The sequence below is a fragment of the Ylistrum balloti genome, unplaced genomic scaffold, assembly GCF_031769215.1.
Source record: "Ylistrum balloti isolate Yb309-2 unplaced genomic scaffold, AGI_CSIRO_Ybal_v1 Utg369928, whole genome shotgun sequence".
NCBI classification, from domain to species: Eukaryota; Metazoa; Mollusca; class Bivalvia; order Pectinida; family Pectinidae; genus Ylistrum; species Ylistrum balloti.
In genome coordinates this window covers 141,822-160,679 of record NW_026782042.1, presented here as the reverse complement: position 1 = coordinate 160,679, position 18,858 = coordinate 141,822, and the positions used below count along the sequence as shown (strand labels likewise).

The 18,858-nt window shown below is 35.2% G+C and overlaps 1 protein-coding gene across 1 annotated transcript; it reads right to left on the bottom strand.

Annotated features, from left to right (window-relative positions):
• Positions 1-3,813: 3,813 nt before the first annotated feature.
• LOC132547029 (proton-coupled zinc antiporter SLC30A1-like) lies at positions 3,814-17,606 on the bottom strand. The gene is made up of 9 exons (XM_060210776.1): positions 17,529-17,606; positions 15,872-16,051; positions 15,328-15,556; positions 14,418-14,603; positions 13,874-14,021; positions 13,155-13,198; positions 7,561-7,640; positions 6,249-6,437; positions 3,814-4,414 (listed from the first exon to the last, which is right to left on the bottom strand). The coding sequence occupies exons 2-9, from the start codon at positions 16,046-16,048 to the stop codon at positions 4,226-4,228; spliced, it is 1,242 nt and encodes a 413-aa protein (XP_060066759.1). The 5' UTR covers positions 16,049-16,051; positions 17,529-17,606; the 3' UTR covers positions 3,814-4,225.
• Positions 17,607-18,858: the final 1,252 nt, after the last annotated feature.

Genomic DNA, 18,858 nt, shown 5'->3' with positions numbered 1-18,858 from the left:
ATATATGTGATGGATCCTACCGCTCCACATTCTTCCCATTCACAGGAATGAGCTTATATAATCCCTTACTTATCAGATATTGCTTTTAAACTGAAACAAAATTCTGATAATGTAATGTTCCAACAGTGTCTCTACAGCAGTACTGGCTGCTGTGAAAATTACATGACAAACAGCAGAACACCGATCCCACTGCATTCATAGTACAATGTATTATGAATACTGCAGGACTTTGAGTCAGTAAATAAATATATTATATTAAAATGGTTATGTAAACATACATATTCATACACATTTTGTAAACGAAGGAATCTACCACCATTGAACAATTTCATTTGAAGAAAACTCTATAACAGTCAGTTCTGTATAACCCTTACAGAGGAATATAATCTGAAGGAAATATTTACAATTGTATATCATAAAAGGTAAATCCGATTTAACACATGACAAAATGATAAAGATGATAATTCCGTCAGTAAGAGTAAAAGGCGTGGAAGTCCAATAATAGACCTACATGTATGCCTCTGAATACTGCAAATATCTTAAAGAGTGTAAATATCACAGGGACATAACAAGAGAATTACTACTTCTTAAATGAAGTCCCTGTGATAATTCACAGAGTATCCTGCCATCTGTGGTGGATCACTAAATGATCACATCTATATTTTCAACCCGTTTTTTTTATTTCAACATCTGTTTTTAAAATTTTGTGGAATAAAACATTAAAAGAAAGAAAATAAGAAATTCAACTCACAACTGTTGAAGTGCACATAAAAAGGTCATTAATGACAAAAGCAAGGGAAATCACATACACCTATGTCTTGTTCTGTTGACAATATAATGTTGGTGATAATTGATTTTTACATTATATACAGTTAAATATATACAGCAGTTAATGTTACATAAAAAAATTACACTGTTTTATTGAGTAATTGGAAAAGGGAATGTAGAATTAACTAGTATTTCGATGTACTGTTAACTTAGCCAGGTAGTGTTAATTTTTGGGAAAATTTGGCATCTGATTCAGGAAAACATTTGTGGATCCCATCATTCAAGATAAATGTGAGTCAAAGAACATCTTTACCAAGACTTATATAAACAAGAGACCCATAGGGCCTGTATCACTCACCTGATAGAAATTGATTGATTTTAACTAAGGGAAAAGTATCTAAAACACTTGTATCTATTTACCCGTAATAGTCTTGACCCTCCTCCAAATGGGAATTAGATGTAGCTGTTTGTAAAAAAAAAGTTTTTTTTTTCCCCAAGAATATCTTTAGTTAAAACATTATAAATATTTTAAAGAATTTGCCGTGCTTCCAATATTTGGCCCACCCCTCTAACCCCAATGGACCAGAAATCGCTGTTCATACAAAATTGATCTACATTACCAAACAGGTCTTTCACCAAATGGTGACAGGATCCAAGCATTTCTACTTAAGAAGAATGATATTAAATAACATGTCTTCTTCCCTTGAAGGGCCCCACTACTCCCACCTAAAAAACTGATTCTTCTTCACCCAAGCATGCTTCAGGCCAACTGGAACATCATCTAGAGAAGGCAAAGGATTTTAAAGACTTTACCTTATTTCCTCTAGTGACCTTTCCCCACCCACCCTAAAGGACCTAAACTAAAACTTTATGCAAAACTCTCATCAAATAGAAATTTGCTCTATTTCTCCTATTGGGCCCTGCCCCTCTGGTTCCAGGGGACCGAGACCCATCGTTTATAAAAAATTGATTTCCCTTCACCAATGCTTCAGACCAAATTTGGACCATGTCCTGCAATTCATAAAGGAAAAGATAAATTTTCAAAAATTTGATAGATTTTCCTTATTGGGCCCTGCCCCTCTGGCCCCCACCCCCAACCCCCACTCCCCAAGATGCTTGGTTTATACAATGCTGATTTCTCTTCACCAAGTACGCTTCTGACCAAATTTGGACAATATCCTGCGATTCAGGAAGAACAAGTTAGATTTTAAAGAAATTAATAGATGTTCCCTATAGGGCCCCGCCCCTATGACCCCAGGACCCACCCTTTATACAAAATTGTTTCAGACCAAACATCATTAAAATCTGCTCAGTTGTTCATGACTAGCTGCAATTTATAGAAAAATTTGACAGAAGATGGATGCTCTTCGGATCAGGTGAGGTAATACGTTGTTTTACAACAATTATGAAACAGGTTTTATTAAATTTAATCACTGTTATCTATCTAGATGGATGATGCATGCAAGGGTCAGATGACAAAATACAAATGTACAAAGAAGGCATGAGGATGTCAAAAGAAAACTCACTAACTCCAAACATTCTCACATCCATTTAGTACAGCAAATTCTGAGACCTCTTGGTGAGAGGGATGTGCTTCATCACCACATGCACTAATCCAGATTCCCATTATTATACCCAATCTTACTTACATAACTTCCAGCACACTATTACTACAATACTATAGGCTTCCCATCTGGGGCCTGTTCAATAAGTATGTGGAAGATTTGTAAACTGTGGTTACAATCCCAACAAAATGAAAAACAACAATACTAATCAAGCATTAACTGTAGTGGAGCTTGTTACATAAATTTTAAGTCTCCCATATTTAGCAATCCATTAAAAAAATATCAGAATGATATCTTATATGTGAATTCCACTCATAACAAAATTAAAAACACCAGTTGTAATTACAAATTGAGGCTTACCACACAGAATAAGTATCAAATCGCGAGTGAATTTTGAAGGATACGTTGTATCAAGTAAAAGATAGCATCATTATTTAATTAACATAGCAAGACTTACATAACAAGAAAGAAGTTGACTACCAGACAAAATATAATCTGGAATGTTATATACTGACGTATAAAACTGAGAACTGAATTAAAAGATGGCAAGTCATCAGACTCGTTACAATTCACATAGTGAACAAACAAGGATTATACATAAAGCTTCATACTGGTAATTTTCTGGTTGTAAAACCATGTTTGTAAAAGGTCAAATTGTAATTCAGTCAGAAGACTGCATAACTTGTGGCTAAATTTAACAACCAAATAATCAGACACATAAATTCCCATGGGGAGCCACATATTTGACCCAGTGACACGAAGAAAAAATATACATCTTTTATTTCATTTAATTTGAAATTGTAAAATAATGTAGACAAAACAATTAAGAAGTTAATATTTAACAAAGTTCTGAGCCAAGTTGTTTGTTATCTTTCAGCGTGTTTTGGCAAAACACAAATGCCCATCATATACCATCTCAAAAAAGGTTAAATTTTTAAAAAATTGAACACATGAAATAACAAATTTATTGCAAATCTTAAGAAAAATTTAAATCAAGAAATTTGTGTCCATTACATCATTGAGTTCCACATAAACAAGGCTTTGCCTGCTCACATCTTGTTTTATATGACAAAGCATTAAGGCTATGTGAGCAGGACATGCATATCTAAAGCCATATTACCATCAATAATCAAATTAATAAAAATTCAAAAATACCGGTACCATAGTGTTTTGGGATTTATAGTGATCGTTACTTAAAGCATCACAAATGTGATGACAGGATGGCTTCATTCTTAAATTTTTTTGTTTTTTTTTGTTACACCATTTTTGCTTTCAGTTAACCATGAAGCAAATGGCTTGTGGTTAATTCCAAACGACATATATTTGATGATATACAAAATACAATGTAAATCTATTTGGAATGTAGCTCAAAAACTATTCAAAAAAGATTTTTTTCATTTAAAGAAAACACCAAACAAACAAATGACATACAGACAAATATTTGTTCATGTTATCAAAGAAAAATTAAGCAGTACTGCATTAACATGTCAACATTATCTTCCTGTTCAAATGTTACTCTTGAAAAACTAAGGCATTGACAACAGATTACTCTTCAAATGACTTGAAAAAAATATTAATTATGTAATTTTACTGAAATCACTATGATGTAATATTCTTGAAAATTCCCAGAGATTTTAATATAACTATCAGTATATCTTTTCATTCTGGATATCGTAACAGTTATGTTGATAATTAAATTCCTTTATAATTTCAGTAATTATAAATGCATCCATTACTTCTACTATCAGACGTCGTTCACTTGATGCCTTCAGGGAGGACCATGAGATTGGTCTGATATCTTCTGTTCTAATGGCTGAAGAAGTAGAAAATACATTTTTGTGTTTATCTATTCTAGTTGATGAGAACAATGAACTAGGATGGGTATTTCAGTGTCACACAGTCCCATGTGAAGTAGGCTCCACCTCAGGGGCATTGGACAGAGATGACATCTGTACACCTTCTCTTGAACTAGAACTGCTATTTTTTTTCTTCTTAGGTTTCTGGGAGCAGCAGGTATCAGGATGACAGGTCTTCTCCGGACCACACTCCAGTCTACAGCTTCGTATGTTCTCTTGGTTAACCTTAATCAAAAAGATTTTAAATGTAGCGCTAAATCAACAATTTTCATTTAATGTTTTGTTTGTTTGTTGTAAATGTTATTTTATTGCAGAATTCTACACTTATTTCTATTAATGATATGAAAATCAATTGTACTAATGATATGAAATATTGGTGCTGTATTTTAGTTACAGTAAGAACACTGACAGGCCAGCTAGGGAAACACTGTCTGTTCTTCTGTACATGTGTACACTGACCAGTCAGCTAGGGAAACACTGTCTGCCTGGCTGTACTTGTGTACACTGACCAGTCAGCTAGGGGAAACACTGTCTGCCTGGCTGTACTGGTATACAGTGACCAGTCAGCTAGGGAAACACTGTCTACCTGGCTGTACTTGTGTACACTGACAGGTCAGCTTGGTAAACACTGTCTATCTGGCTGTACTTGTGTACACTGAACGGTCAGCTAGGGAAACACTGTCTGTCTGGTTGTACTTGTGTACACTGACCAGTCAGCTAGGGAAACACTGTCTGCCTACTGTCTGCTTGGCTGTACTTGTGAACACTGACTGGTCAGCTAGGGAAACACTGTCTACCTGGCTGTACTTGTGAACACTTACCAGTCAGCTAGGGAAACACTGTCTGCCTGGCTGAACTGGTATACAGTGACCAGTCAGCTAGGGAAACACTGTCTGTTTGGCTGTACTTGTGTACACTGACACGTCAGCATGGTAAACACTGTCTGTCTGGTTGTACTTGTGTACACTGACAAGTCAGCTAGGGAAACACTGTCTGTTTGACTGTACTTGTGTACATTGACTGTCAGCTAGGGAAACACTGTCTGCCTGGCTGTACATGTGTACTCTGACCGTCAGCTAGGGAAACACTGTCTGTTTGACTGTACTTGTGTACACTGACCAGTCAGCTAGGGAAACACTGTCTGTTTGACTGTACTTGTGTACACTGACCAGTCCGCTAGGGAAACACTGTCTGTTTGACTGTACTTGTGTACACTGACCAGTCAGCTAGGGAATCACTGTCTGTTTGACTGTACTTGTGTACACTGACCAGTCAGCTAGGGAAACACTGTCTGTTTGACTGTACTTGTGTACACTGACCACTCAGCTAGGGAAACACTGTCTGTTTGACTGTACTTGTGTACACTGACCAGTCCGCTAGGGAAACACTGTCTGTTTGACTGTACTTGTGTACACTGACCAGTCCGCTGGGGAAACACTGTCTGTTTGACTGTACTTGTGTACACTGACCACTCAGCTAGGGAAACACTGTCTGTTTGACTGTACTTGCGTACACTGACCACTCAGCTAGGGAAACACTGTCTGTTTGACTGTACTTGTGTACACTGACCAGTCCGCTGGGGAAACACTGTCTGTTTGACTGTACTTGTGTACACTGACCACTCAGCTAGGGAAACACTGTCTGTTTGACTGTACTTGCGTACACTGACCACTCAGCTAGGGAAACACTGTCTGTTTGACTGTACTTGTGTACACTGACCAGTCCGCTAGGGAAACACTGTCTGTTTGACTGTACTTGTGTACACTGACCAGTCCGCTAGGGAAACACTGTCTGTCTGGCTGTACTTGTTAATCTCCTCTATAATCATCAATAGCAGCCATTTCAACCATAACATTATATTTCACTAAGTTTGATCTTCTTTAAATGCAATATTGTGTATTAGTGTATTATAGATGGACATAATGAACTGTATAGGGCAGATACAGTTAAATTTCTATGTTGGGTTCTAATAAAGTTAAATTAAAATTAAAATTATAATCTTCAATGACTCAACAGCCGCAGTATGCTACTGAAATCCATTAGGTCTATGAAATCTTACCTCCCCGAATTCAGGCTGTATTGTACAAGAATGGATCCCAACTGTATGTAACAAAGTTTTGACTTTTTGTGCCATGACCTCAAATTCCTCCACATTATCAGTATGCATTGATATGTGGACAGAGGCAATCAGCTTATTACCACTTAGCTGCCATACATGGAACTCATGCATTTCTGTGACGCCATCAATCTGTAACAGATACAAGAGGCCCAATGGGTCTACATCCTTCACCTTGTAGACAATTTTCATCAAAAATAGAGCCATTGTTCATCAAAAATACATAAACATACATAATTGAATATGGGTCAAGGTCATTTCTGTTTCTTTGTCAGACTTCATCCTAGGGACCTATAAGCTAGCTAAATGCACCATGCTTCTGCACCCTTCCATTAGTCAGAAGAAGTTGTTTTAATGTTTTACCAAATATGACATCTGTGACCTAGAATTGAGGGTTAAGGCTGTTTCTATTCACACAATTTGAAAGGCTTCATCCTAGGAACCTTATAGTTTAATACCATGCTTCTGTGCCTGTTGATTAATCAGAATAATTCATTTTAATGTTTTAAAAAAAATGTTAATCCTTGTAACCTTGGATAAGGGTAAAGGTCACACACACTTTGTTGGCCTTCTTCACAGCAACCCACAACCAAATGCCATGACATTTGATATGTTGCTTATTGAAAAGAAGTTTAAATGAAAAAGTTTATTCTGGACAGACAGACAATGGAAGACGGACGCCACATCACAGCATGGACTCAGTAAGGCCTTTGGGCCAGGCGAGCTAAAAATTGGGAACTGGAGAAAGAAAATTATTCAAGAGTGATTCTAGAAGTAAAATGGGCTCAGAGGAGGGTTTAAGGGATTCTACTAAAACCCCATGCTTTCTTTAAACAATGATGGTATAATACTGACATCAGTAAATCAATGCTCCTACCACCTAATGTTGTCAATATCACAACAATATCAAAATTAGAATAAACATCATCACCTTTGAATTGTGTAGTTTGATCTGAGAATAACTGTAAAAATGATAACTTTTTTAATGCAGTTGTATACAGTATGTATCAATGTCCTCCCACACTGTCAGCTTTCCATTAAGTTGACGTTCGGTTCTTTTCTTAAAATTATGATCAACATAGAATATTACTACGTCTGATTTCAAGAGTGAAATATTTGAGGCTCTTAACAACATATTACAAGACAAGTATAAACTGTGGTAAGTAGCTAAACACAGCAAAATCAAAGAGTTTTTAGTTTGTCAAAAAAGGACATGTGGTAATGATATGATAAAGCACCACTTCAGGTAAATTACCTTTCTGATTTTCTTCTCGATTTCCTCCAGTTGTATATGATCTGGCACAGCTTGTAGAAGTATATACCCCGATTCTTTCACTGAAACAGTAGAAAATTGACCAAAGTCTGATTCATTGCTAAACACAACATTTCAACATGAACCTTTCATTGTGTTTATATGATTATAGTAAGATTAACTGTTGCCAAATGATTTCCATGTCAGGATAGATCCTGCATGATCTTGAGAGTTAACAAAGAATTTACCTAAACCTGATATGGAATTGTTATTTGTATGTGATCCTTATTAGACTGAATCAATTTTATACACAGAAAATTGGATAGGTTGTTAGTAATTGCTGTAAAACTGAATATTGTTCACTCTAATCAAAATACGATCATCAATATACACTGTTATAAAGATCTGACAGTGGCCAGTAAGGGGCCACGTATAACATACATCAATATACACTGTTATAAAGATCTGACAGTGGCCAGTAAGGGGACACGTATAACATACATCAATATACACTGTTATAAAGATCTGACAGTGGCCAGTAAGGGGACACGTATAACATACATCAATATACACTGTTATAAAGATCTGACAGTGGCCAGTAAGGGGACATGTATAACATACATCAATATACACTGTTATAAAGATCTGACAGTGGCCAGTAAGGGGACACGTATAACATACATCAATATACACTGTTATAAAGATCTGACAGTGGCCAGTAAGGGGACACGTATAACATACATCAATATACACTGTTATAAAGATCTGACAGTGGCCAGTAAGGTTATAAAGATCTGACAGTGGCCAGTAAGGGGACACGTATAACATACATCAATATATAAAGATCTGACAGTGGCCAGTATAACATACATCAATATACACTGTTATAAAGATCTGACAGTGGCCAGTAAGGGGACACGTATAACATACATCAATATACACTGTTATAAAGATCTGAAAGTGGCCAGTAAGGGGACACGTATAACATACATCAATATACACTGTTATAAAGATCTGACAGTGGGCAGTAAGGGGACACGTATAACATACATCAATATACACTGTTATAAAGATCTGACAGTGGCCAGTAAGGGGACACGTATAACATACATCAATATACACTGTTATAAAGATCTGACAGTGGCCAGTAAGGGGACACGTATAACATACATCAATATACACTGTTATAAAGATCTGACAGTGGCCAGTAAGGGGACACGTATAACATACATCAATATACACTATATGTTATAAAGATCTGACAGTGGCCAGTAAGGGGCCACATACAACATACATCAATATACACTCTGTTATAAAGATCTGATAGTAGCTAGTCTGACATTGGCTGGTCAGACTGGCCAGTCTGATGGTAGCGGGTAAGGGACCAAGTTCTGGTGATCTTAATCTATCAATCACATATAATAGGATTTTCTAAGCAAATCAATACTTGGCTTTATTAGAGCTGTCGTCCTGAAGATAACTACTAAACCCTCTTAGATGCAAAAACCTCTAAATACCATATTTTATCATACTGCATGAAAAAAGTAAAAACAGCTGAAAATTGAATTTCAGATCCCCAATATTTCTATATACAAAATTATTTAAATTTTATCAAATAAGTGGCCACAATTTGTCTCAACATAGTTGTTGTGACATTAAACATATACAGTGATATTTGGCATTCCCAAAGCCCCTATTAAACCAAATTTTGTCAAAATCAGGCAATATTTTAATTTCAACCAATCAGGCTACCATTTGTCATAGTATGGTTGTCATGGCATCATTTTATATATATTATCTAATTTTTTACCTATCAGAGGTCAGGATAATGTTGCCATAGTAACAATTTCTAAAACATGTAATATAACCTACTATAGGTTTTACTAGATATACCATTTGACCATGGGTCAAATAATGAAATCTATTGAATGACCAAAGTGTAACCAGTATTTCATGTTAAAATGTATTGTAAAGAGAATGTGTGAACCAAATTTTAAGTCAGTTGGATGTTCAGAAAATGGCTATTTCTCAAAATGCAAAACCATACAAAATTGTGTTCATTTTCATATAAAAGGGAGATAACTCTCTGTTAAGGGGAGGAAATGTAAAATCACTTCCTGGGGCCGTATTCATGAAACCATTTTCATGCTCAAGCATAGTTTTTTTTTTCTCAAGCAAACTTTTTTATAATTCGTCTAAATCATATGATATAATACAAATGTCAAATATAAACATTGAATATAACTTTAACTTTAAGTCCTTTCAATTTTTTTTGAAATCTTTGGCAAAATCAGTATTATTTATTAATTTTTAACTTAAACAAGACATAACGGTTGAGCACAAAATCCTTGTTTGAGCATGAGAACGGTTTCATGAAATATGGGCCCAGCATACATCATCATATTGTATAGCCATTCCTACTAAATTTTAAAAAGATTTGTTGTAAATCTGGTGGGTAGAGGGAAAAATATCCTCTAAAAAGGGGTAAAAATACATCACTTGAGGAGGCATATCTCTGTATTGAACATGTACTGACCATTCCCACAAAATTTTGAAACATTTTTAAACTGTGCAAATGCATGTAAACAGCCAGACAAAGTTTATCTATGGACAGGCAGACAATACCAGTATACCCCTTCCCCAACCACTATCTAAGTTCCTTGCTGGGGTATAATAAGTCAATTCAAATTTCTGTTCTTTTCTTTCAGAGGTTATTTCAGTACCAACAATTGAGAAAACACATTTTCATCCAACGAACACACTCTTTTGAGTGTGTGTTGTGTGTGCAACCATCTTAGTATGACTGAGATTCAAGATACTCGAATATCATCAATGGAAGTACAACCAACACATGATAAGTGCCAAAATGTAACACACTTTGGCAAAACTTTGCCAGTTGCATACAGATTGCTTGGTTGAAAGGTCATCTGAACATGACCCTTTTCCGGCCACATCTACATCATGTACTGTAATAATGATGATATGTAATTTAATCAAATTAATTTTTGTTTAATTTTAAGGGCCAGGCTTCATCGAAGGACTTCATCGACAATAACTTCCAATATTGCCATGCAATTGAAAGGGTTTTGGCCACAATTTTTCTTTATGCTATATTTTAGCCTAAAATGGTGCAATAATGTATACAGGCCATTGTATCCTGTCACTCTCTGCACACTGGTGACTGAAAGCTGGCCACGTCCCCTTTAGTTTAGTCTCATATTTTGATTTCAAAACAAGGTCATGTGATGCATGAAATCAGTGTTATTTCAGCAACAACGATACTCTATTCACCTACTATGCCACTACTACACAGGTCATGCCTAAATTCATTTACAAACATCCAAAATCATTTCAATTTAAAACTAACCTTTGTACATAGTGTATTGTTTACATAATGATGTATGACAGTAAAAAATAAAGTGAGTTTTTTTCAATTCTATTTGTTCTATTTTTTTAAAAAAATTTTCTTCTATTTATTTTGAAAGGAATGCAACAACCGTACATGGCTATATACAGTTATCTAAGTGAACAACCTTGTTCAAGATATTCATAGCCTATAATTAAATACATTTCATTGTTAACTTTAACTAATTCTTTTTTCATGATATGAAATTTGGTAACAGCAATTTCATGAAAATTCCAGTATTGTTACAGAATGTACGTTATTGTGTTTCAGCTTTCCACACTTTGATAAACACCTATTAACAACACCTCAGAAGCAAAGTCAGGACAATCTAAAGAACCAGAAATCCTGTAGAAAATACCGGACTTTGGTCATATTTTAATATATGTCTTATAACTTCAGTGATGGTAAAAAGAGATAATTAGAGATGTCTCTGTCTTAACAAACCCTTCCAGATAAACAATAATGAAACTGATAGAAGATTACAACTTGCAATACAGTTTAGCCTTTGTGCGTGTTGAACCATACTATACCATTTCTAAAATAATATCAAGGTTATTATATTAGTAAAATCTTGTATTTTGTATATCGTCATTATGCCCAAAGGCTATAGGCAGATTACATGTTGCCTTAGGTAATTATGTCAAGTAACCAGGTATAAAAGATATCAATATTATATCATTAATCTTATATATGTTCGACAAGTTAGACATGTTCAGTATGACTACCTTGATCATTCATCATTTTATGGATCACTCATCCTTGTTAGAAATGGTATATAAACCCTTCCTGTATCTTAATACTGAGTCGGTCTCCGGATACATACCCTCTGTTGCGTATCTCAACACATACACCAATAAAAAATTACACTACACTTGTGGACTTTCCTTTCATATTTCAAAAGTGTAATTAACTACAGGTGTCAAATAGTTGTTTGACTCTTTTAAGGACCTGTTGTTATCACAATGTAAACAAAATGGAACGTGTTCAGGGACCACTGTTTTGACATGTGAAAAATAAAGTGTTTTTTTTCCAATTTTATTTCAATTTATTTTGAAAGGAATGCAACAAGCGGACATGGCTATATACAGTTATCTAAGTGAACGACCTTGTTCAAGATATTCATAGCCTATAATTAAATACATTTCATTGTTAACTTTAACTAATTCTTTTTTCATGATATGAAATTTGGTACGTTATTGTGTTTCAGCTTTCCACACTTGGATAAACACCTATTAACAATACCTTAGAAGCAAAGTGAGAACAATCTACAGAACCAGAAATCCTGTAGAAAATACCGGACTTTGGTCATATTTTAATATATGTCTTATAACTTCAGTGATGGTGAAAAGAGATAATTAGAGATGTCTCTGTCTTAACAAACCCTTCTTGGATAACCACACAATTCTCTTGTTTACTTTACGATTGTTGACACATGTATACATGACTGGACTGAACACATATGTAATGTCTACATTTGTTAATACTTCTGTCACAAAATAATTTTATATCTGCGAAATTGACGAGCCTAAATCAAGAAAAATCTTGAACGCCTGAGTGTATAATCACATTCCATGTTACATATCAAAAGTTATTTCATAACAGTAACAGCAGTTCTCATCTTGATGATCTATTAATAGATAAACATAGATGTATAATTGTATATTGCTGTCTCACAATCCTTTGATTTGGATTTTTCACTAAGACGACTTAATATAAACAGTTTTGTTTCCTGAAGTTTTTGTATGTAGATATATAGTCTTTTGTTCAAGTAGAATATATCACTTTCGGTCACGGGTATCTCAGAAAAACAGGATCTTATGAGAAGTATTTGCCTTCTACACTACTATTTACATATTAGACACGGTCAGTCTAAGTAACACTTTGACGTCACATGTACCTTATGACAGGTCACCTTATCAAAATTTCTCACTCATGCCTAACAAATACTTTTGATTATCTAAAAACAGACATCGAGATATATTTGACTGTGCCAGCTGTAGTGCTATTTAGATTGTGATAGGAGAATTAACAAAAATTGAAATTGTGACGACAGCCCTTCAATATCATTGTAAGGTAATATCAAATTAAAAGTGAAAGTAACCTTGGTCCCCGATTACAAATCTCTGAGTAGTACACATACAAATTAGTAAGGAACAGTAGGAGACAGAAATGTCAAAAGTGCTTTACTTACGTAATGGTATGGTTGTGAAAAGGATGATTATGACCATGACGACACTGTAAGTATTAAACATAAATCATTTTAGACATATCATCACATCATGGAGCTTCAGAACAATTTGGACTAAAAAGACACAATCAATTTTTTGTTAATGGATTCTGATACATTTTATTTTCTTATTAATCTCAATCTCCAATTTTATACATATGGCTATAACCAATTTTTTTAAAGTTCAATATCTATATGCTGGTCACCTGGAAAAACTTAATTGACCATAACCAAATCACAGCTTGTATAGTATCATACCAAATTACATTTTTGTATTGATCCATTAAAAGTAAATGAGTGAAAATGAATTTATGACAGAATGTTGAAATGAAGGGTAATACATGATGTCCCTGACCACTATTTCTATCATTAAAAAATTGACAAAACCAGGCAGGACAAAAAATTCTTGTGATACGTCCAAAAAGAATTGGTTCCACCTCATTACATCTTTCTTTATATGAAAATAATAACATCAGTTATCATTATCTATTACTGATGAACATGTATCTATCTTCACATGTAAAATAATCCTGAACCTAAGACTTACCACAAAACTTTTCTGCCTTTTTAAGCTTCTTCTACCTGAAAAGCCAAAGAGGGTAGAAACGCCTTGCTGACTAAGTGTTTAAGTTGTTTTATTTCACATGTTTATAAGTGTTTGTGAACCAGGTGAAATCACTAACCTCATAGCAGGGTCCACATAATACTTCCATTCAGCCTCCACAAACCAGATGACCAGTCCAGACACCACTACAACCACTGAACCTAATGCGTCTCCCAGCACGTGTAGAAACACACCTCTCATATTCAACTGAGCACTCGATGGACCAGCTACACAAAATATATAAGAAAAGATCTGTGAGGTCACTTTATCAAAGGGCATAAAAATTAAATATAAAACTTAGAGCTGTTTTAAGTTAAGTCACTGATTTTCATGATCATTCACAACACATTTTGATACATAAAAAAGAGACAATCAAAATGTGCCAACAGAGCACTCCTGTGAGTCAACGGTGAGTTGATTTACCAGAAACTAAATATGGTAGAATGGTAGAAGTACGCTAAGAAGTGATAAAGGGGCGTCTGTGGGTCATTGAACATCAACAGAACATTAGATAGGCTAAAATGTCATACAAACGAATTGGCACCTTTAACACTAACAAGACACTAGCTTTGTCTCTTACAGTGACCAATAAACATAACCCAATATTAAACACCAGCTCTCACCATTGCCATTCTCTATAGACACAATAGACATGTTAGATATATGACTATTGTGTGGTACACCAGGTTCAACAGCATCCCCATTAGGTGTAGAGTCTCCATCCTTCTTTACAAGAGATTCTTCTTCTCGTTGTTTGCTCTTTCCATGTGAGTGACCATGTCTTCCTCCTCCACCTCCGTGTGAGTGACCTATGAAACAAGACACAGTATGTTTGGTTTATCAGTCATTAAGAAGAATTGTTGAAACAATCACAGTGTTCATATCTAAAAGCCAGTTGTCTGTGAAAAGAGACTATTATTCATTAAACTAATTTTTTTTCAACATTTTGACAGTTAATATCACAACAAAAGAATGTGTTTTGAATATCGGTAAGAAAAAAAAATAAAGTTTCTTCACAAAAGGATGCTTCAGATCAAATTTGGGCAAAATTGAATTATTCCAACAGAAGAAGGATTTTTTTTAAAAATTACTGCATTTCCACTATTAGGCCAAACCCTCCCCATCCCCAAGGGGCTAAAACTCACTTTCTTTCCTACATGTGGAGTAGGATTGGGCAAAGATCCAACGTTTACACAAATTGATTGCTCTTTACCAAGGCATGCTTCAGACATAATTTTTGCAACATCAAATCAAACTACAGGAGGGATAGAATTTAAACAAACTTGCCAAATTTCCCCTGTTTGGCCAGCTTCCTCATGCCCCTAGACCCACTGCTTGTATAAAATTTATTCCCCTTCACCCAAGGATGGTTATGACCAAATTTTTGTCAAAATCTGCATGGTTGTTTATGACTAGTGCGATTCATAGGAAAAGTTGACAGACGTTGGACGTTGCAGTATGGCATAAGCTACTGGTCCTACAAACTAGGTGAGCTAAAAACATGTCAGTATATATATCAGATAGATATCATACCATGGTCATGGAAGAGCACCAATCCAATTAAATTTACAAGTAAGCCCACTCCACCAACGATGAGCATCAATTTCGGATCATCTATCTTTTCTACATCCACCAAACGTTTGAGTGCCTCGACAAGGATGGAGAAGCACAGAGCAATCAGAAACACTGCATTAATTAAAGCACCTAAAACCTCAGCTCTAACCCAACCATATGTGTTCCTCTCTGTTGTCCACTTGGAAATCTGAAACAAAAAATTAATATTGAGTAACTTCAAATTTCCTCAGTCAGATTCAGGCAACAGTTGAGAGAATGTATAATTATTTATGTGTCTACTGCAGTGCTAATATGCTTATTTCAGACATGTAATACAACTATGAATGCCCTTCTTGGACGCCTTTAATGGAATTACAAATTAATACACTCACTAGTGAAATAGTTTTTGGGATTCAGTTACAAGCATCACGTGTCTAATTGATAATATTGTCATCAATCGACCTTCTTAATTGGTTTAGTTAAATCATGAATGCTTTAAAAGAAATATAACATAAATACTTACACGAACTGCTGCAAATCCAACTATAAGTGAAACTACATCTGAAAGCATGTGGAAGGAGTCGGCAACTAGAGCGATGGAATTGGTGACGTAGCCAACAATGATTTCCACCAAGAAGAAGGAAGCTGTCATTGATAACATGGTCAACAGACGACAAGTCTTTCCTGAGTAGCGACCCATTCTCTAGAAAATAACATCAAGTCTGAAGGGTTAAGCATTAGTTTAATGACATACATTTGTACTGCTGTATTCCATCCTAAAACCGATATCATTACAAAAACAGGAGTGTTTGGTTAAAATGCATTTCTTTATCTCGCAGAAATTCCTTGTCAGGCCAATTGATTACTGCAAGATAATAAGTTGATTGCTACTAGCTTTGTTTACTTTATATATGAAGCCCAAAACAAATGTGTCTAATATTTATCCATCAAATAAATAAAAAAAAAAACAAAGAAAATCTTATGTAAGCTTATTAACAAGTTGCAAACTTTTGATGATAAATTATCAAAACCTTTTACATGTATGTAAATACTAGGTTTCTAAACCTGATCAAATTTTACATACTGGTAACTCAAAAATCTTCCTCACTGGTCATAAATAACCAATTGACATTGTAACTAACACTAAGCTACACATACTGTATATTTTTCCTCATATAACAGTATTGATAATTTCAAATAATATCAAACTCTTGATACAGCAGTGTGCTAACAGACAAGATGTTTTCAGAAATTAATGTCTGCAGTGTGATAATCCACAACTCTACCAACTGCACTAAAGGAGCATGCATATGCATCCTCAGTTGAGTGACAGAGTCCTTATTTAACCACATATACAAGCCACATTGACTCGCTCCTTTCACAAAACAAAGAAATCTTTCAACAAGTATGGAATCTATGATTAGAAAACACTCATATGACATAAGAGGCTGCTATTTGTCTTATTTAATATTTGATATTGTGTTGACTGTAACACTGCATCTGTCAAAAGTTTTTCTCCATGTAAATAAACTTTGATTGTGGTAGCAACATCTTGTCAACCTAAATAGAGTACAAAGACAGATCTTTTTAGAAATAAGAATACACTTGCTAAATACAGGACCCCCACTAATGAGAAATTTGGTCTATACTCTGTAATATAATTGGGGTATTTACCAAAATGAAGTTGAATTTACCGAAATGGAGGGAAATTAGATTAGTATAAATCATATTTTAAGAGAATGGACCTAGAATCGTGTTCTTTACTGACCTGTTGGTTAGAATGTCAAAAAGAATGGGTTAATTCCACTTAGAAACAATTTTATTCGTTATTTTTTAACAATACATGCTCACGGGCGGACTGTCGCCCGACCTGAATTACCGAAATGATGGAAAACAGACGTTAAATCAACATTCTTTCCGGAGAATTGACTTATCATAGATTTAACGTTAACATCAGTAAATACTACATAAAACGGACCGTCTGCAAATGGGGTTTCTCGTTACCACTTCACAAAATCAGCTATGTACGTGACGGGGGCAAATCATAGCCCTTTCAAATATTCTCTTTTTCTTGTTCTGGGTATAGCTGGGGTGGGTTTTTTTCTGATCAGCTGATCCAGATTTCAGCATGGATGCGTACTTAATCATAAAATGAGTTTACAAAGATCAAAATTACTCACATTAGTCCTATTTCAGCAATCTCAACTAGGTAATGATGCTGATGCAGTCCGTCATTCATAAATTTATCAAATGGTATGCAGTTTTGCACTCATTCCAACGTGTTCACACTACCCGTAAATTTTGTTTGCCTTCTAATTGAGAAAGCGACTTCCGCTGTCGCTGTCTAATAGACTCTTGTTTGAGGAACCGATCGCAAATGTTTTTGTAGCTGCGTTGATTAAATGACCAAATTTACTATAAACAATTTACTAAATTTCACTATCACATACTTTATTTAGGATAAGTCTCAACACGGTCCGGTGGTCAAGACACAACAGAGCGATGCACCGGAAGGGCTAAAGACCCATCAATGTATCAGAGATGCTTGATTCGGGATCGTTTAGAAAACAAAAACTATTAAAGGGATCGTATCAAAAATCCTTCGTTATCACAAGTGAAGTCATGAGTCAGCCTATCGATGGTCTGGCTGTAGTACGGCGAGAAGTGCAAGTTAAAAGGGCAAACGGCCCTGACCCATATATAGTGTTTCACGTCAGCTGAGAGGCCGCTGAAAGGCCGAAAGATCATAATATTGGACGTAGAATCCGTCATTTAAATAAATATGTAGTGTTTCATGATGTCATGACTATTCTTATAAAATACCACATTGAGATGTTGTTAATTTTGAATTTAAGATGTTAGGCCTACAAAACATTGTTTGGGCTACCGTAGCTTGTTAATTTGAAATAGGCATTGTCTAAAAGCGAACGCAAGTTGGTCAACAAGATGCAAATTTTGAACTGGCTTATCCATGTCTGCATTGAAGCGTGTTTTAGATTGTAACAAAACATCGGCACATACACGTGTACCAATGTAACATCACCATCACCATGTTTGATCATAGCCGTCCGGTGTTCGATTCCCAGAAGGGATACGGGTTTCCTCCAACAGAAAGACCCCTCGCATGCTTATACAAAGGTGATTTTTATAACTTGAAATAATACAGTTTTCCTATACAAAGTAGTCATGCACATACAATCATACGATATGAAGACAGACAAGAACAACAAAACACAAGACCAAGATAATACAAAGCGTCTTATTATCCCCGCCCCCACACGCTGTTTAAAAGACAGACACACAATCATACATATACTAGCTTGATGCCTGTACAAAGTATTGAAATGGAGAACTTCTACTAGAGTACTATCTTGATGCCTGTACAAAGTATTGAAATGGAGAACTTCTACTAGAGTACCAGCTTGATGCCTGTACAAAGTATTGAAATGGAGAACTTCTACAAGAGTACCAGCTTGATGCCTGTACAAAGTATTGAAATGGAGAACTTCT

Bases quoted from the DNA above. Each gene is read 5' to 3' on its own strand.
- LOC132547029 (XM_060210776.1), bottom strand. From the start codon at position 16,048: ATGGGTCGCTACTCAGGAAAGACTTGTCGTCTGTTGACCATGTTATCA. The intron at 15,557-15,871 runs GTAAGTATTTAT...TTTTTGTTTCAG, and splicing joins TTGGATTTGCAGCAGTTCGT to ATTTCCAAGTGGACAACAGA. The intron at 14,022-14,417 runs GTGAGAGCTGGT...TATTTTGTGTAG, and splicing joins GTCTATAGAGAATGGCAATG to CTGGTCCATCGAGTGCTCAG.